Raw genomic sequence first — 20,816 nt, 5'->3', positions numbered from 1 at the left:
CACGCCCGGGCGACCTCTTCGCTCGCAAGTCCCGCGGGCGCCCGGCCCGCCCCTCTGGCCCTGGGGTCCCGCCAGGCTGAGACGCTGCAGCGGGGCGCGGAACTGGGACGTGGTTCCCGGGCGGAGGCACCATGTTGGACTTCGCGATCTTCGCTGTTACCTTCCTGCTGGCGTTGGTGGGAGCGGTGCTCTACCTCTACCCGGTAACCGCCGTCCCGGCCCTCACGGGCTCCGGCCGCCGCCCGCATCCACGTCGCGCCGCCCGCGGCGGGCCGCAGGGCACGGGCCCCGGGGGAGGGCGCCAGCTCCCGCTCCCGCTCTGTCCCGCGCCCGGAACACGTGACGCCTCGCGAGCGCGCGCGGCCGGCGCTGAAGGCAGAGCAGGGCGGGAGGCTCGACCACCCTCGGACGCCGAGAGCTGCCCGGACGGAGGCTCGGCGGAGCGGGCGCGGCCGCAGGGGCCTGAGGGCTGCTTCGCGGGCCCGGCCTCCCTGTCCTCGCCGCGGCGCTATGAGGGCGGGTCCGCAGTGCTTCGGTGGCTTTTGGGCAGTAACTGTGCCCACCCCACTTCCATTTTCTAGTGTGGCTGAGAGGAGACTCCAGCCTGCTCGTCGCCTTTACCCATTCCCAAGGATTCTCCCCCAGTGTTTCTTTTGTCGCCTGCTTTTCCGTCTGTCTTTCGACTTTCATTCCTGAAATCTAAAGTCCTTAAAGGCCGGACCGGGTCTTGTTCCTCTTGGGCCTCACATGCTAAAGGGGTCGTGGAAGGAGCATACAGCCAAGTGCTGTATCTCTGAAACTCATTCTGACTTTTCTCTGCTTACCTTCTTCAGCCTCAAAAGATGCTTCTGAAAACAAAGAAGCTAGTGGATGAAGAATCATCTACAAAGCAAGGTGGTGGTTTTGTAGGAAAAGTTGTAAAGCAACAGAATAATGCAGACACATCGCTGATATTGACAGAACACCTTAAATATTCTTGCTGGTAAATGAATTTGATTGGAATGTTAGAGCTACCCAATCTGGAACTTGCAGTGTGTCTTTGTTTTCTGAGAAATAGCCGTCTAGAAGGTCAGGAGAGTGAGGGAGTAGGGAAATGAGATTTCCAGGCATCTCACTTGAGATTCATAAAAGTAAAATAAGACTAGGCAGCATGGCTGTGTTTTTCCTCAGCTGTTTTCCTTTAGCTATGTGGCATCAGGGCAGTTAACAGAATATAGCGGTTGTACTTCGTTCTTGCATAGAGGTTCTTTACTTGTGCCTGTCAGTAGTTTGGGGCAAGTATCTCAGCGTCTCTGTCAGAATGCTATTCAGTGAGCTCGTTCAGATATTCGAAGACATCAGTTCAGTCACTTGGTCATGTGCGACTCTGTGACCCCGTGGACTGCAGCACACCAGGCTTCCCTGTCCATCAGCAACTCCCGGAGCCTGCTCAAACTCACGTCCATCTCGTCAGTGATGCCGTCCAACCATCTGATCCTCTGTTTTTCCCTTCTCCTGCCTTCACTCTTTCCCAGCATCAGGGTCTTTTCCAGTCAGTCACTTCTTTGTATCAGGTGGCCAAAGGATTGGAGTTTCAGCTTCAGCATCAGTCCTTCCAATGTATATTCAGGACTGATTTCCTTTAGGATGGACTGATTGGATCTCCTTGCAGTCCAAGGGACTCTCAAGAGTCTTCTCCAACACCACAGTTCAAAAGCATCAATTTTTTGGTGCTCAGCTTTCTTTATAGTCCAACTCCCACATCCATACATGACTACTGGAAAAATCATAGCTTTGACTAGACAGATCTTTGTTGGTAAAGTAATGTCTCTGCTTGTATTTATTTTTATGGGAAAAAAAAATCACAATTGATGCTTTTTGCCTATTTGTATACCCTATTTCCTGGGTGCCACATGAATCTCTCTGTCTCTTTCTGTTTAAATTCTTTTATTTGCTGCAGTGCATCATTTTCCATAATTTCTTTTTTTTTATTTCATTTTCCATAATTTCTTGAGGGAGTGTGCATGAAAAATTTTTTGAAATCTCGCTTGTGTGAAAATCTATCTTTTCTAGCTTCACACTTGAATGATAGCTTGGCATGGTATAAAATTCTAGGTTGGAAACAGTTTTCCCTTAAGATTATCAGGGATGCCACCCACCAGCCTGTTGTTTCTGAATCTGGAATCTCAAGGTCTCTTTCCAGAAGGATGGCAGTCACAAGAATGCTGTCTGATGGATCTGTATACTGACTTTTTCTTATTGTTAAAGTCTTGCATCTTACTCCACCTTTCTGGTTACAAGTACAAATCTGATTGCCTCCTGTGGGAATCCTCAGACCCCAGAGGCAGCCTCTCAAGGTCAACTCATCAGTGCTCCAACAGCTTAACACTTCCAAGAAAACTGGTCCGATTATTCATCCACTGGTGCCTCCTCTCCCATTCTCTTTATCCTTATTTTGTCCTTTTTTATTTCTTCACTTTCATTTTGTGGGATTTCAGGAAGGGATCACTGATGATGAGTGTTGTCAATCTACCATGTTTGAAGAGAAGTCAGGAAGCTTACTTCAGTCATTAATAATTTCAACCTAGAAAATAACAAGTATTTTTTTTTTCTTTTTTAGTATCACTGAGTTTAATTACAGAGTTCGTTCCATTCTTTCCCCCACTTTTTATATGTTAAACTTGACAAGTTTACATTGTTGATGAGACTGTAGGACAAAATCTTAGATTGTAGGTTTCATTGTCATCAGTTAAATGCAAGTTTAACTGCATTTAACCCATCTAGATAGTATTCTTGTAGTATGTGGTAGACACTGTAAAACTCCTTCATTAGTACTGTTGAACTTAGTATACCTCTTGGCATACTTAATCCAAAGGAGGAAAAAAGTAAAGCTGTACAGTGATTTTCATGGTACTACCTGTAACAATGAGAAAATGAAAGAAATAGCCTAGATGTTTTACAGCCTATGGTAGGAACATGATTATGCAATTCTGAATATGTAATGGAAGACAGTTTAAACTTTAAATGTTCAAATAAATATTTATTTATATAATGTTAAGTAGGGGGGAAAGGGGGCAGAATGCCAAACTCTGATTAATAGCTAGTTAAAATCATAGACAAAATTCAGAATTGATTCTAAACTTGAATATTTTAGGTTATTTTTTCTATAGATATTTAGCTAATTTAAAAATTATGAGAAGTCTTATTTTAAAAGTGATATGCTTGTTGTAAAAAAAAAAAAAAAAAACCCGCTAACCTCTAAATACAGTAACCATAAACCCAGTACAAAATTGTAAAAAATTAAAATTCCCCCCAAGTTTTTTATAGTTCATTCTTCAGAGGTTGTCACTTTAACAATTTGCTATAAATTGTTTTGTTGTTTATTTGTATACCCGGTGATCTCTCTGACTGTGTAACCTTGATAATGACAACTACATTAAAACAAAAGATGAATGTGTGTGTGTGCTCACTTGTGCAATCATGTCCCACTCTTTGTGACCCCATGGACCGTAGCCTGCCAGTCCCCTCTGTCCATGGAATCTTCCAGGCAAGAGTACTGGAGTGGGTTGCTATTTCCTACTCTAGGGGATCTTCCCAACTCAGGAATCAAACCTGAGTCTCCCATGTCTCCTGCGCTGGCAGGTGGAGTCCTTGAAAGTAAATGTCACTCAGTCGTGTCTGACTCTTTGCAACCTCATGGACTATACAGTCCATGGAATTCTCCAGGCCAAAACACTAGAGTGGGTAACCTTTCCCTTCTCCAGGGGATCTTTCCAACCCAGGGATTGAACCCAGGTCTTGTGCATTGCAGGTGGATTCTTTACCAGCTGAGCCACAAGGGAAGCCCGGCGGATTCTTTACCACTATGCTGACCTGGGAAGCCCCAAAAGATGAATATCACTTTGTATTTTGACAAATTCTTTGACTTGAAAGAGGAGAACTATTTTAAGAATGATACTGTTACAATAATGACATTAAATTTTTTGAAAGCCGAGCCAGACGAGACCACTTACAGTCTCAAGAGCAAAGAAAAATGTACTTGATTTTATATATTGATTGATATATAATGGATGTTAAATTCTTCAGACACCTTAGTTTAATTGACAGAGAGGAGGAATATTAGGATAATTCTTTTCAGTTTTTGTGTTTTAATATAGAAATAATCTCTGAAATTCAACCAAATTGAATAACCATCATTTAAGGTCCTGCACATATCTTGGCAAAACACATCTGACTTATGGGATATATGATCATTCATTATACTAAATTATTAAATTTTTTTCTCTAAGGCTTCCAGACAAGCTGCAGGAATTCCAGGCATTACTCCAACAGAAGAAAAGTGAGTTGGCTTTTTGGTTTTTTTTAAATCAGGTAAAGTCAGCTGTTAATTTTTGGATAAAAACTAAACCATATCTTTAGATTACTCAGTTTATTTAGTCCCTTTGTTTTCTTTAAACTTGTGTTTGGGCATACCACCTAAACTTTGTTAATAAATGAAAGGAAGCCTGTATAAATCAAAACCTTTAATTTCCTTCACTTCCCCTAGCCAGAGAGTATTGGAAATAGAAAGGTAGGATTAAGATGGAATAAGAAAAAATTGCCATAACTGATTTAAATTCGCCTATGATTTAATAGCCAGTGGTGGTATCCATTGCTGTCTCAAATGAGGTGCTGCAAAATTGGATCATTTTCCAGTGTCTAAGTCAGATGTTCCTTGTGCAGCTTTGTTGATGTGAAGTGTTATAAATTCTCAAAATACCAGACAAATTCCTATCTAAATGTGGCTACCGAAAGTGAAAAGTCAAATATAATAGAGTTTTGGATTTTGCAATAATTTGATTTTCGTTTATCTTTGTTTTAATCTGTTGACACAGTTCATTCAGAATCAACTAGTATTTTTGTTTTTCTGATTCTCCCATATTAAATTATTTTGTCAAATATTGCTCTTTTTTCAGAGATGGTAATCTTCCAGATATTGTGAACAGTGGAAGTTTGCATGAGTTCCTGGTTAACCTGCATGAGAGATACGGGCCTGTGGTCTCTTTCTGGTTTGGCAGGCGCCTTGTGGTTAGTTTGGGCACTGTTGATGTACTGAAGCAGCATATCAACCCCAATAAGACATGTAAGCCTGATTTTCTTTCTAATTAGTGATCCTTATCTTTTAAGAATAGATGTCTATAAATGAAGGTCCATACACTGCTCTTAGGAATAGCTAACACTTATTAAATACTTTATATGTCAGACATTGTGCTGAAGTCTTTATATTAATCACCTCACTTCACTTAAGACACAGTATTTTTAAATGATCATTTTCTTCCTTCAATTTATAGATATATATGAAAAAAATCCCAGTGCAAATGCCAACAGGATTTTTTTTTTTTTTTGAACCTGAAAAAATAGTTCAAGGGTACATCTGAAAGAGGAAAGGTGTAAGAGCATTTGGGCTTCCCAGGTGGCTCAGTGGAAAGAATCCACCTGCTAATTCAGGAGATGTGGGTTTGATCCCTGGATGAGGAAGATTCCCTGGAGTAGGAAATGGCAACCCACTCCAGTACTCTTGCTTGGGACATGAAGCGAGGCTGTCTGGGCTGAGTCTGTGCTCTTAATCACTAAATTTCCACAACGTGGAAGGCTGTCTCTGTCAGGAAATACAAAGATGGGTAAAACCAGATGTGGCCTCTGCTCCTGTGGAATTTATGGTCCAGTGATGGTGAGTTGGGAGCTTGTAAATGGTATTTGAATGATTAGGAGAGTGAACTGAGAGTTGTACTCTGAAAGAAGGGACTGTAGTTCTTTGCGAAATCTGACAGATTTTTTTGTCTTTTGCTGGTAAAAAAAAAATGTTAACAGCTGTTAAAACAAAACAAAAAACCCAAATATTTAATAGTATCTCTTGTGTGGTGAGACTTAGATGAATTTATTTTCTTAGTATCTTACTGTGTTGTTTTAATTGTTTAAAATAACAGTATATTTGTGTGTGTGTGAAAACTATATAGTCATTAAAGAAACACATAAAAGTGAGTGAAGGAGAAAAGAAAAGGTTTTGGACTCAATTAAGTAGTTTTAACTAATACTAGACAGTTACACATACAACATCAATTTTGTCTTAAAATTGGTGGAGTGAGTTTTTTTACAGAGATACATGCTATCATGCAGTAGAAAATTTATTTGAGTATTAATGATTTACAGTGGAATTCCCAATTTACTGGTTATTATTTTGTTGGCAATTTTTATTGTCTCTTGAACTGTTCACATTTAGAAAAGACAAAGGAGTTATGAAAAAAAAAGTTCCTGGCCTCTCTGCTATAGTCCTATACCTTTCTGATCTCTTCTTTTGCCGGAGGTTTTTTTTTTTTTTTTGAGTGATGACTTTGACTTAGAAATGTTTAATCATGTCTGTTTCAGTGGACCCTTTTGAAACCATGCTGAAGTCATTATTAAGGTATCAGTCGGATAGTGGGAACGTGAGTGAAAACCACATGAGGAAAAAATTGTATGAAAATGGTGTGACTAATTGTCTGCGGAGTAATTTTGCTCTCCTGCTAAAGGTAAACTAGTTTGACCTGCATTTCTGTTTTACAGATAGTAGTATATGGATCTTCCTTGATTTACAGTGGGGTTATGTCCTGATAAACCCATCGTGAACTAAAAAAATATCATAAGTTGAAAATGCATTTAAATACACTTAACCTGCTGGACATCATAACTTAGTAGTCTAGCCTGCTTTGTATGCACTCAGAACACTTAGGCTAGCCTGCAATTGGGCAAAATCATCTAAAACTAAGCCTTGTTTTATAATAGAGTTGAATAGCTCTTGTAGTTTATTGAATACTGTACAGAAAGTGAAAACCAGATGGTTGTCTGGGGACAGAATGTTTGTATGCTTAAGGGCTGTTCACTCTCCTGATCACGAGCGTGGCTGACTAAACGGTGGCTGTTGCACCCAGCATTAGGAGAGTATCGCCCCTCCTGTCACTCACCCAGGAGAAGATCAAAATAAAAAAAATTCAGAGTATGGTTTCTTTTGAATGTCTGTTGCTTTTCTGCCCTATTGAAAGTTGAAAAATTGTAGGTTGGAGACCATCTGTATATTTTGGCTATTAGTGTGTCTTTGTCTGCTATTCTTACCTTCTCTCTCAGCTGAGTTTTATTCTGAAATTCTAAAACAGAAACAAAACAAAACAATTTTATCACCTAGACTTCCTGTGTAAGTTGGAATGATGGGAGTGAAGGGAAACTGAAGAAAGTTTTTTTTTTAATTAAAACCTTATGTTTCTTTACTTTTTTTTAATAATTTATTTTTTAATTGAAGGATAATTGCTTTACAGAATTGTGTTGTTTTCTGTCAAACCTCAACAGGAATCAGCCATAGGTGTACATATATCCTCTCTCTTTTGAACCTCCCTCCCACCGCCCTCCCCATCCCACCTTTCTAGGTTGATACAGAGCCCCTGTTTAAGTTTCTGGAGCCACACAGCAAATTCCCGTTGACTATCTATTTTACATATGGTCATGTGAGTTTCCATGTTACTCCACACATCTCACCCTCTCCTCCCCTCTCCCCATGTCCATAGGTCTGTTCTCTATGTCTGTTTCTCCATTGCTGCCCTGTAAGTAAATTCTTCAGTACCATTTTTCTAGATTCCGTACATATGTGTTAGACTACGATACTTATCTTTCCCTTTCTGACTTACTTCATTCTGTATAATAGGAGAACCTGAAGAAATTGTTAGAGCAGTAGATTTGTATCAATGGATTTGTTCTTTTTATTCGGACCCAACTCAAAACCAGCAGCACGTAGAATCTTTAGTTGTGGTGTGCAGACTCAGTGCATCTCAAAGTTATTTATTTTGTTGTATGTTTAATGTAGCTTCTTGGGAAATAGCAATATGGTATAGAGCAGAGACACGAAGTTTGGAGAGAAAAGGCTTTCAATTTCATTTCTGTCATTTAGTATCTGCATGATTGACCTTTGTGAGTTTTTATTGCCTGTGCTGTTCAGTATGTGGGATCTTAATTCCTTGACCAGGGATTGAACCCATGCCCCCTGTATTAGAAGTGCAGAGTCTTTAACCACTGGACCACCAAGAAAGTCCTATTGCCTTATCTTAAATTGAGGACAATATTAATAGCATCCACATTACAAATTTGCTGTGAGGATTATGTGAGATCGTGATGTAAAATTCCTAACATCAAGTCTTACAACACAGTCAGTACTCAAAAAAATACCTTTCCTTCCTCTGCTTGAGGTTTTCCTGCCATTTGTCTCCTGCTCCCCCAACTCCTTGTGTTTTTACTGCTCCTCTGAGACTGTATCTCCTTGTCAGTGTTTCCAGGTTATCGAATGGGTTATTCTTTCGTGCAGGGTTTTTATAGTTGATAGACCTACATCTGTCCCATTTGGAAGGTTACATGGGAGTCCCTTCTGTTCGCTATAGAGTAAACCCACATACACTCAAAAGTACACAAATAACATCCCACTGTCTCTCACATTACATAGAGTAAATAATTTAAAAAATCATGGAAAATTTAAATAAAAATAGAATACTGTAACACACATCCGTATTCTCATCACTAAACTTTTTAACAGTTATCAAATTCGATGCAGTCTGATTTTATCTTTCCCCTACCTAACTCCCCTGTTTTCTTTCTGGATTGTATTTAAGCAGATTCCAGACATCATACAATGAGGACATGTTTTTTCAAGGACTTAACAGGATGTAGCATGTAGTAGCTACTTGGTCAGTTTTCTTTGACCTTAACGATGTTCATTCCTTTTAAAAATGTTCAAACTGCACATTCTAAGCACTTCTGTGACTTTTTTGAGTTGTAGAATAGTTGATAATTCTTAAGAGGATACTGTTTTGATTCATCCTACAGTATCTACTTTTTCAAAATTATATTTGATAAATGCTTAATGCCATTTTTTCCCTTATTCTCCAGTTCTGTTTGGAACTTACACTTTACATTCAAGATTTGAGACTGGCTTGAGTCTGGCCCCAATGTCAAACTCACTGGCTTCCAAGTGAGTTTACCGGAAGCATTAATTAATATGTTGGCTCCTCTCTGCACAGTTTTGCTTCCAAAAAGAAACTGAACAAGGCTTTTACTCATAGCTGCTGATTAGTCTTTCTCCTTTCCAGTTCCCTTTTCTCACTGATAGCCACTATTCACAGGACCATCAGGAGATTTGTACATCAAATGTCTACCTTCTCATCGTTGTCAGTACTTTTCTGTATTATTATGTTCTCTGGATTTCTCAGACTGCCTGCTTGGGTTGTCATAGCTGGTCCTGTCACACCCGATTGTCCTCCTGAAAGCAGTTATGTTACCTCTGTCTAAGCATTTGTGCATCAGAATCTTTCTTTCTATTCTGTTTAAATACCTTACATTTGTCCATAAGAATCTTGGTATTTAATTGTATATCTCCAGGAAATTTTACCCATTTTTTCTTTGCTTTGCTTCCAGTGATTATGCTTTTCAGTGCCTTTGATTGTTAAAAGCTTTAATTAGTCTTTCTTCTCTGCTTCAAACTAAGTAGTTCAAACTTCTTTAATCTTTTATCATAGGCTTTATTTCCCAAATGTTGTCTTTTTTATTGTTTATCTGTATGGTGTTTTTTTTCTTCTCCTGTCCAATCAAAGGCAAATCAAAGTGGAAATTATTTCCCAATTTAGACATTTCTTACCATCATATTTTCAAGCTTTGGTGCATAGACTGTGTCCATACATGAGAAATGTGTTTCAGGCTTATATTGTCAACCCCTTAGCACAAGCCAGTTACTTAGCTTATTCATTAGTCAGAAATACCAATTAATATTTAATCAGCAAGGACATGATTGAAGAGGACATAGTCTGAGCATCCTCCTCCTCCCTACTAATGGTTTTCTGTAGAACAGGGGTGTTTACCAGAGTTGTCACTCCAAAGTAAGTTAATTTCATACTGACACAACAAACCTTTTCCTTTTTTTTTTGATCCAGATCTGAGTTCTGTGTTCTGACTCTTCTCTAACCCAAACCTCATCCTGTAAGTCCTGGCTCCTTTCTGCCCTGACTGTCTCTGCTCCAAGACTGTGTGTGAACCTGCACTCCAATTCTGTGAGTGTAATTTCTGTCTTCAGTGCTTCAACCCCATGTGCTCCTATGACTTTTGAATTAAACTATGATTTAACAAATATTTCTGGATCTTAGAATTTATGACAGTTTTCCAGAATCCTCTTAGTTGACAGTTCAGTAGTCATATGTTAATAGCCAAAATTATTGAACTCTTTGATTTAACGCTGTCAGATGAAGCTCAACAGATTGTTAGCATTCCCATCTAATGTACATAACCAAGATTCATAAACTAAATGTGATGCACATAAGCTTCTAGCAGATGCACTAGCTTTGTATCTAGAGTAAAAACCTACCTGACAAGAAAAGGGAACCCTCTTACACTGTTGGTGGGAATGCAAACTAGTACAGCCACTATGGAGAACAGTGTGGAGATTTCTTAAAAAACTGGAATTAGAACTGCCATATGACCCAGCAATCCCACTTCTGGGCATACACACTGAGGAAACCAGATCTGAAAGAGACACGTGCACCCCAATGTTCATTGCAGCACTGTTTATAATAGCCAGGACATGGAAGCAACCTAGATGCCCATCAGCAGATGAATGGATAAGGAAGCTGTGGTACATATACACCATGGAATATTACTCAGCCATTAAAAAGAATTCATTTGAATCAGTTCTAATGAGATGGATGAAACTGGAGCCCATTATACAGAGTGAAGTAAGCCAGAAAGATAAAGAACATTACAGTATACTAACGCATATATATGGAATTTAGAAAGATGGTAACGATAACCCTATATGCAAAACAGAAAAAGAGACACAGAAGTACAGAACAGACTTTTGAACTCTGTGGGAGAAGGCAAGGGTGGGATGTTTCGAGAGAACAGCATCGAAACATGTATATTATTTAGGGTGAAACAGGTCACCAGCCCAGGCTGGAAGCATGAGACAAGTGCTCGGGCCTGGTGCACTGGGAAGACCCAGAGGAATCGGGTAGAGAGGGAGGTGGGAGGGGGGATCGGGATGGGGAATACATGTAAATCCATGGCTGATTCATGTCAATGTATGACAAAAACCACTACAATGTTGTAAAGTAATTAGCCTTCAACTAATAAAAATAAATGGGAAAAAAAAAAAACCTACCCGAATCATATCTAATATTTGCATTGTATTGTAGAGTACTGTGCAAAACAAATGGATGAGCAGATCATAATACAGTTCTGTGATACAAATGATAGTGTTGATGATAAAATTTTTATGGCCATGGCTTAAAAGAGGGTAAAAAAAAGACGTTACCAGCATAGATTGAAAGCATTTAATCTGTTCTTTACATAATCGGCAATGATCTGGTACTGTGGGGAGATATTCACAATTAAATTCTCTGATAAATCGCATGTTGTCCTAATAGGTTTTTAGGATACCATTTGGATCCCAGATTTGGTGTTTGGGAGTACCGTTTTCAGGTTTTTTCTTTTTTTAGTGTGTAATATTTCACAGAAGAAAGGTCACCAGAAAACTGTTGAGTTCTCATCACTTAGAACTGAAGAAAGATATATCCTGGACTTCATTTAAAAACCAGCTAGGCACAAAGCTCTTTATTAAGAAAAAGATATAAGCCCCAACAGAAACATGGCTAAAAAAGTGAACATGCAGTACTTTATGGAAAACATGTAGAGGGCCATTAAATTTGAAACTTATCCAGAGCCTAACAATAATTAGCATGAAATAAACCAATTAAAGCAATGTTGGAATTTTTTTACCTCTTAGACCGACAGAGATTTTATAAAATGACAGCACTTAGTACTGTCCAAGGTTTGGGAAATGGGCATTTTGCTGATAAGAGTATAAGGTGATACATGCTTTCTCCAGTGCAGTGTGGTAAAAGCTAAAAAAACTACTTCTTAACTCAGAAACTTCATGTCAAAAGAAGCCAAATGGCAAAGACTATCGAAGCATTGTTTATTGAGACAGAAATTGGAAAACACTTAACTGTCCAGTAGTAGAGGATTATGGGAATCATAAATCCTTGCAATGGATGAGAATGAAAACGTTAAAAAAGATGGCAAAGACATTTATTTACTGACATGGGGAGATGGCTTTAAGGTGATATGTTAGTTTGCTAGGGCTAGTGTAACGAAGCACCGCAGACTTGGTGGCTTAAACGACGGGCATTGGTTGCCTTGCAGTCTGGAGGCTGTCTGCTGGCCCAGGACCCCGGTGCAGCAGAGCTGGTTCCTTCTGAGAGGCTCGAGGGAAGGCCTGTTTCATGCCTCACTCCTAGTTGCTGGTGGTTTGCTGACCATTTCGTACATTTATCACCTCAGTCTCTGCCTTCTTGTTTATAATGAGGTCTCCCTGTGTGTGTTTATGTTGTGTGTTTGTGTGTATGTGTGTTTCAGTGTCCAGATTTCCCCTTTTTATAAGGACATAGTCATATTGTGTTAAGGCTTTAATGTGCACATCTTAAATTATCTGCAAAGAACCTATTCCCAGATCAGGTCACATTCACAGGCACTGGGGGGTTAGAACTGCAGGGCCTTTTTTTTGAGGGGGGCACAGTTCAACCCATTACAGATGATAAGTGAAAAAACCAATATTCAGAACAGTTTGTAGAGAATTATTACATTGTTCAAAGTATACCTCTATACACACATATATGTGCACATATACATAGATACACTATAGAAAAACATGAAAAGCTATATAAAAAATGTTATCTGTAATTATCACTACTGGGTTGTAGGGTGATTTAAATTAATTTCTGTATTTTCATTTCTGTTATTTTTTATTAGTGATTATTTTCTACATAATAATTTTCTTTTACACTAACCTGTGTTACCATCCAAAAAAAAAAGTGAACCACTTGACTAACAATGATAGTCTTAATATTCATTAAATTTTCGTTAGAAACAGAGCTTAATAATGTTGTTTTTGTTGTTCAACCTCTAAGTCATGTCTGACTCCTCGCAACCCTATGGACTACAGCACTCCAGACTTCCCTGTCCTTCATATCTCCTGCAGTTTGTTCAGATTCATGTCCGTTGAGTCCATGATGCTATCTAACCATCTCATCCTCTGCCTCCCTCTTCTCCCCACGCCCTCAATCTTTCCCAGCCCCAGGGTCTTTGCCAGTGAGTCGGCTCTTCGCATTAGGTGGCCAAAGTATGGGAACTTCAGCTTCAGCATCAGTCCTTAACAATGAATATTCAGGGTTGATTTCTTTTAGGATTGGCTGGTTTGATCTCCTTGCTGCCTAAGGGACTCTCTAGTGTCTTCTTCAGCACCACATTTCGAAAGCATCAGTACTTCATGGCGAATCGAAAGGGAAAAAGTGGCAGAAGCAGTGACAGATTTTCTTTCCTTGTGCTCCAGAATCACTACAGTGATTGCAGCCATGAAATTAAAAGACACACCTTGGAAGGAAAGTTATGATAAACCTAGACAGCATATGTAAAAGCAGAGACATTACTTTGCCAACAAAGGTCCATATAGTCAAAGCTACGGTTTTTCCAGTGTTTATGTATGGATGTGAGAGGTGGACCATAAAGAAGGTTGAGTACCAAAGAATTGATGCTTTCAAACTGTGGTGTTGGAGAAGACTGTGGAGAGTCCCTTGGACTGCAAGGAGATCCAACCAGTCAATCCTAAAGGAAATCAACCGTGAATATTCATTAGAAGGACTGATGCTGAAGTTGAAGCTCCAATACTTTGGCCACCTGATGTGAAGAGCTGACTGATTGGAAAAGACCGTGGTGCTGGGAAAGATTGAGGGCATGAGGAGAAGAGGGCAGCAGAGGATGAGATGGTTGGGTGGCCTCAGCAACTCCATGGACATGAGTTTGAGCAAACTTGGGGAGATGGTAAAGGACAGGGAAGCCTGGCGTGCTGCAGTCCATGAGGTTGCAAGGAGTTGGATGTGACTTAGCACCTGAACAAGTTCAACAAGCTTGTTTTGATGAACAGATACTAATTTTAGTGTAGTCTGACTTTTTTCTTTTCTTTTTTGCTTTTATGGTTACTGCATTTTAAATCTTATGTGAAACGTCTTTAACCTATTGTCGTGAATATATTCATTTAAGGTTTGTTCTCAGAGTTGTCATATTTATCTTTCAAACTTTGATCTGTAATCTGTTTAGTGATTATTACTGTGCAAAGAATGAGGAAGGGATTAACATTTTTTTCCCCATATGATTATCCAGTTGATCCAGCGTAACTTATTGAAAAGACCATCCTTTTTCTATTGTACTGTAATATTCCCTTTATCATAAACTGGGTAACTGTATAGGTCACTTGATGTATGTACAGTTTTGTTGGCTGGAGAAAAGTCTGCAATCTAAAAATTGTGAGTTATGTTTTATTTGGGGACCTTAGTGGGAACCGTAGCATGGGGAACAGCCTCTCAGATGGCTCTGAGGAACTGTTGTTTAAAAATTTTGTTTATTAATTTTATTTCTTTCTCACTGGGCTGGGTCTTCATTGCTGCACCGTCCTTTCCTTAGTTGTGGAGAACGGGGGCTGCTCGCGAGTTGCAGAGAGCAGGCTTCTCACTGCGGCGGCTTCTCACGTGAAGCACGGGCTCTAGGGCATGTGGGCTCGGTAGCTACAGCTCCCAGGCTCTAGAGCACAGGCTCAGTAGTTGTGGTGTACGGGCTTAGCTACTTCACAGCACATAGGATCTTCCTGGATCCGGGATCGAACCCCTGTCTCCTGCTTTGCCAGACAGATACTTTACCACTGAGCTACCAGGGAAGCCCTATGGAATTGTTCTGTAGTGGTAAGGGGGAAGCCAGGATATACTCCTGTGTATCCTGAGAAAACTGTGTGGTCAAATAGCAAAAGAGTACTGCTGATCACAAAAAGAAGACTTCACAAATTAGTGACTTTAGTGCTTTTCTTCATATGAGAAATTTATTTAAGAGTCTGGGCTCATTAAAATTATTCCTTAGATATACAGCTACTTACCTAGGACCATCTAGTCAAGGCTATGGTTTTTCCAGTAGTCATGTATGGATGTGAGAGTTGGACTATAAAGAAAGCTGAGCGCCAAAGAATTGATGCTTTTGAACTGTGGTGTTGGAGAAGACTCTTGAGAGTCCCTTGAACTGCAAGGAGATCCAACCAGTCCATCCTAAAGGAAATCAGTCCTGAATATTCATTGGAAGGACTGATGTTGAAGCTGAAACTCCAATCCTTTGGCAACCTGATGCGAAGAGCTGACTCATTTGAAAAGACCCTGATGCTGGGAAAGACTGAAGTCAGGAGGAGGAGGGGACGACAGAGGATGAGATGGTTGGATGGCATCACTGACCCAAACGGACATGAGTTTGGGTAAACTCGGGGGGGTTGGTGATGGACAGGGAGGGCTGGCATGCTGCAGTCCATGGGGTCACAAAGAGTCAGACACGATTAAGCGTCTGAACGGAGCTGAACTGAACCTCGGACCAGTATCCTGTTTTTCTTCATTCTGAATCAGGCTATGCCGTGTTGGGAGGAGGGGCTGTGGTGACTGATGGCTTGATGGTGGCAGCATGCCTTGTTTATTGAAACAGTAGGCAACATTCCTTGTCCACAATGTTATGGAATTTTCCAATCCATGAGTATGGAAGAATACCCTCCCACGTTTTGGTCTTTAGTTTTTCTCAATAATTTTTTCACTTTTAAGAGATCTTGTATATCTTTTATTAAATTTACTCTTAGATAATTAGTAATTTTTTAAAAATATTATCATAAATGATACAGTTTTTGAATTTCATTTTTAAAAATTTTTTATTTTTAAATTTCACTTTTATTTGTTATGTATATGACTGACTTCTGCATATTGATCTTATTTATAGTCGTTAACCTTGCCAAATTCCCGTATTAACTCTAAAGGTTTATCATGATACCTGAGCTCTCATGCTCATAGCTGTCTCTTCTCCCAGTCTCTTCTTTCCCTGTCTTCTTGGTCTGTTTATTGCTTGTCCCAATTGTTGTTTCATTCACCAGCTGTTGCAGCCAATACCTGCGCCTTTAAATGTTTTCAGCAGAAGTCACCTAGGAACCTGTCTTAGCTGCAGGAATGCTCAGAGTTGGGCAGGACAGGGACGATCCTTAGTGGGAGTTTTCAGGTTAAGACTCAACGGCCACAATTTTTTGACCAAAATGACTGTATTGCTTTCCAGCAATTTGCATCAGGAGAGTGTGCTGCTGTTCTCGTAACTGCTGCTTCTCTGGGGTATGGGAATCAGAACCAGGTTGTTTAAAATGCCACAGTACTTCCTTACCTCGGAGGAGCTGCTGCTTTCTTCATCAAGCCTTCCCCTGATAGTTTTTTTTACTGTATTCCAGAGGTTTTCAGAAGTTGATTCTGCCAGCTTAGCTTAATTTTGGGGAGGGATAGAGCCTTGGGGTTCCCTAGTTGTCCATTTTCAGTGACCATTTTGGTCACCAGTGGTGATGGTGCTTTTACTAGAGCTGTTTTCTGCAATACTGTTGACTTTTGGCTACCACTGAGATGGGGAGAGAAAGGAAATCAATTAATGTTAGGTTAAAAACATCAAAGACCTCACTATCTTACCAAGGTCCAGTTGAATAGACACTTCACATTGGATATTGAGATTTGGTTAATTGCTAAAATGTTAAAATGGTTAATGTTAGTTGTTTAGTGCTTTTGCATGTATTTTCATTGTTTTAGAGGCAGAGTGAGATCACCAAAGTCTTAACTCCACCATTCTGGAAGTCAGTCCTTCTTCTGGAACTTTTTGAAACAGAATTGTAATGGGAAATATAAAGATATGATAAATTTTCAAAATTTATGATAGTGGCATATGTGTGGATCAGTGAAGCCCTTTACCCTATGACAAAACTTTCATGGCGTTGATAGGCAAAGTAGCTTAAATTTGAGTTCCTAACATGAAAGGGTCTACATATATTTTACTTTACAAACGCAGTTACTGTGTTTTGTGATGTAAGTATGATTATCCCTATCACAGCAACCATGAAAAGTGGGAGATGTCATCCCTGTTTAACTTTTGAGACACCTACATCTTGGAAAAGTCAAGCAAATTGCTCAAAGTTACATTGCTTCTAAATAACAGAGCCAGAAGTAAACCCAGGAATTTTTTACTCCAAAGCTTTTGATCTTTTTATTACACATTGTTGGGCTTCCCTGGTGGCTCAGAGGTTAAAGCGTCTGCCTGCACAGCGGGAGACCTGGATTCAATCCCTGGGTTGGGGAGATCCCCTGGAGTAGGAAATGGCAACCTACTCCAGTATTCTTGCCTGGAGAATCCCATGGATGGAGGAGCCTGGTGGGCTACAGTCCACGGGGTCTCAAAGAGTTGGACACGACTGAGCGACTTCACTTCACTCTCTTTATACATTGTGTTTTGTTCACAAGGGATTTGATAAATATTCAGTGGATGAAGGAATGACAAAGAGACCCTGAGAGGTTTCCATCACTGAAGCTTATCTAAGACTTTCACACATTTGTATACTTATTCTTTACACAGCTACTCCGTGGTGAATCTTTACTATTTTTAATTTGATACTAAGACTCTAATATTGAAAGTTCCTTTAGGTTCAAGGTTTTCCCAGCCTTTAAATGACCTGTATTTTCTGTTCTTACTGTTGTGGTTGTTTTGTTTTACATATCAGCCCTTTGACAGAATCTGAACCTAAACTACTGGGGATGTAATTATTGGTAGAGCCAGTGTTAGTCTGACAGATCAAGTAAACACCTGAATGCTTGCTTTGGTTACAGAATTTAACTCTATGAAATGAGTCTACTTGATGGAGTTCTCTAAGATTTAGTAGGAGGGAATAGAGAATCATTGTGGTTTTCTGTTGTGTTTCAGCTTTCGGAAGAATTACTGGATAAATGGCTGTCGTATCCAGAGTCCCAGCATGTCCCCCTCTGCCAGCATATGCTTGGCTTTGCTATGAAGTCTGTTACACAGATGGTGATGGGCAGTACATTTGAAGATGAACAGGAAGTCATTCGCTTCCAGAAGAATCATGGCACAGTAAGTCTAGGGCCAAACTTAAGTTTACTCTTTCATCAAATTGGATACTTGAGGAATGTAGACCTTGCCTCTTAAGAAGAAGTTTTAAGATTCTGTAGTACAGAATGTCCTTGTTTGTGGCTAAAAACAACAATGTAAGAAAGATAATTGTTGCCTTTTAAAAAAATTTAAGAATTACCTTTGTAAGCAGTTTACCTTTTGAAATTTAAAAAATGACTAAAAAAATTCTCTTGAATATTTAGCAAGTATGTCAGGAGTTCCCTGGTGGCCCAGTGGTTAGGATTCTGGGCTTCCACTGCTGTGGCCTGGATTCAGTCCCTGATTGAGGAACTGAGATCCTACAAGTTGGGCGGCATGGTAGAAACAAAAACAAAAACCAAGTATGTTATAAAGTCATGCTAACTTCTAGGATAAAGAGAAAATCTGTGCTTGGTAGAACTAGACTATATCCTCTATTGAAAGAATTTAAAGTTGTTGGAGCATTAAAGTACTAGTGAAATGAATATGATTTGAAAAAAGGATCATTCAATTGAAGATTCAGTTACTGTTTGCCTTTTCTGGACTCTCATATAGACTTTATTATTCTCTATTTTTTACCAGTCTCAACATTATATTAATTTGTTTTGAATCGTACTTAAGCCATTTACTTCACTGCAGTTTTGGTTCTCTGATCAATTATGCCTTATTTTCTTAAAATCTATAAAAAACAGGTTAAATAATCACTGCAATGCATGTAAAACAAAATCACTAGGAACTGTGGCTTAATACTCTGTCACTGTTTAATATTATCCTTTTTCCCATTAAGATGGTTTTATTACTTGTGTTTGATGATTGAAAAATGTCCATTTTTTAGAAAATGTTCACATGTTCAGGAGTGTAAAAATAAAACTGGAAAAAATCACCCTAAATTCCACTTCCTAGAATAAACTACTCAGGGTATCCAGGTAAAATAAATTGGCTAAAGGATTCCTAAAATGTTTCCCTATTTTAATGAAGAATCAATTTTTGACTCAGTTGTTGATGTCTGATTTTTTTTCATGTTGATGAGACAGCATTTTTAAAAAAGGAATTCCACTATTATTCCTAGGATTGTATTCCAAGCTTCTGATACCTGTTCCTATTCTAGGTATTTTTTTTCTAGGTATTTTTAAAAATGTTTTATATATTTATTGCACGTGCAGCATGTGGAATCTTAGTTCCCCAACCAGGGATTGAACTCGTGCCCTCCATTGAGAGCTCAGAGTCTTAGCCTCTGGACTACCAGGGAGGTCCCTGTTGTCGGTATTTTTAAGCTGACATTTTCTTTACCTTTCTTTCCTTAGAATTTCAGTATAGAAAAGTGGCAACTAGTACTAGGAACTCCCATGGTATCTTTCAGCTGTTGTTTACGTCTTGCCACATTTACTTTTTTCATTCAGTATCTGTCTGTCTGTCTATCCATCCTTCCATCCATTCCTCTCCTCCTTAGCCAAAACATTTGAGAGTAGACACTTTACTTCTTTCCCCCTAAATACCTCAATTTGTATATCGCAAAAACAAGAATATTCTCTCACATGGCAACAAAATAGTTGTCAGATTTGGGAAATTAGCTTCCATACCATATTTTTATCCAGAGCCCATATTCAGATTTCTTTACTTTTAGTGGTCAAACCTCTTTCAAATGAAACGGTTTTTCAGCTTTTTTTTTTGGTTTCTTAATGTTGACTTTTTTTTTTTTAATTAAGTACAGGTCAATTATCTTGTAGGATGTCCGTCATTTGGGTTTGACTAGATTCAAATTACATATTTTAGTGTGTGACTAGGTGCAAATTCTCTATTTTTGGCAAGAATCTGGTATTTTTTTTAATGTTACTGAAAGTTGTCAAAGGAAAGTTTTCAGGCCATAATCATGACCTAAAATCCTGCTTTAAGTGATCTTTAATGTCCTTAATGTCTGGAACTCCAGTCGAGCCACCAGAAGTGCTGCCCAGCTTGTGAATGCAGAGGCAGCGTCAGCTGCACTATGCCTGCTGCCTGGCTGACCATACTTGGGAGATGTCATCGGCTCTAAGATGCGTTTCTGTTTCACAGGTGTTAACTGTGAAAAAATGTACATCTCACGCCCAGTTGCATACTGCGTTTCTGAATTGCCCTCCAAAAACATGGTCCTAGTTATCTTCCCACCAACGTTAGTGTGCTCTTTCCTTGTGTTTTTGACATATAGTTACTGTCTTTTAAATTAGTCTTTGCCCATCTAGTAAGTAAAACCTGACCTTTCACAATTGACGTCTGTAGCTCTGCTCTTGTCTGCGCAGGTTAACATTGTGTAACACTCTGCTGAGCAGCTTGGGTTTCTTTTTGCGGGAATGCTCTCCTGTCCTCTACCTGGATTTCAGTGTCTGTCTTTTTCTTACTGGTCTGTAAGAGCTTTTTATTTTTTATCTCAATTTTCATTTGCTTTTACTTTTATTTATAGTGTGTTTCTAAAAAGACTTTTTTTTTTTTAAAGCAATTTTAGGTTTACCGTAAGCCTGTTTTTGACTGTCAGAGTTGGGTATAGTGAATCTCCAGCCATTGATCAGTTTCAGTTCAGGTTCTCCTACCCTCACACTGGTTCCTGAGGTAATTTCCACCTGTAAGTCTGCTCCAGTAAGACGTGCCCCCCCCCATTTTCACCTCTCTCTCCAGTTTTGGGGGCCTCAGTTTGCCTGGGGCCCTATTCTGTCTCAGGGATCCAAGAAGAGCTGTTGATTTTTCAGCCTGTTCAGCTTTTTTTGTTGGGGTGGCAGAGCTAAATT

General features: G+C 39.4%; 1 protein-coding gene across 2 annotated transcripts in view; it reads left to right on the top strand.

Moving 5' to 3' along the window:
- Window positions 1-20,816, top strand: part of LOC122426018 (cytochrome P450 20A1) — a 45,233-nt gene continuing 24,417 nt past the window's right edge. Inside the window, exons 1-5 of one of the 2 annotated variants that reach the window (XM_043444555.1) lie at window positions 1-203; window positions 4,269-4,318; window positions 4,935-5,101; window positions 6,385-6,527; window positions 17,872-18,039. In XM_043444555.1, the coding sequence (XP_043300490.1) occupies window positions 132-203; window positions 4,269-4,318; window positions 4,935-5,101; window positions 6,385-6,527; window positions 17,872-18,039 (600 nt within the window). In that variant the 5' untranslated portion in view covers window positions 1-131. Of the gene's footprint in view, window positions 204-711; window positions 983-4,268; window positions 4,319-4,934; window positions 5,102-6,384; window positions 6,528-17,871; window positions 18,040-20,816 lie in introns of those variants that run through there. The other variant, XM_043444556.1, reaches the window with a different exon arrangement.

The sequence above is a fragment of the Cervus canadensis genome, chromosome 24, assembly GCF_019320065.1.
Source record: "Cervus canadensis isolate Bull #8, Minnesota chromosome 24, ASM1932006v1, whole genome shotgun sequence".
NCBI classification, from domain to species: domain Eukaryota; kingdom Metazoa; phylum Chordata; class Mammalia; order Artiodactyla; family Cervidae; genus Cervus; species Cervus canadensis.
This window is presented reverse-complemented; position numbering and strand designations above follow the sequence as displayed.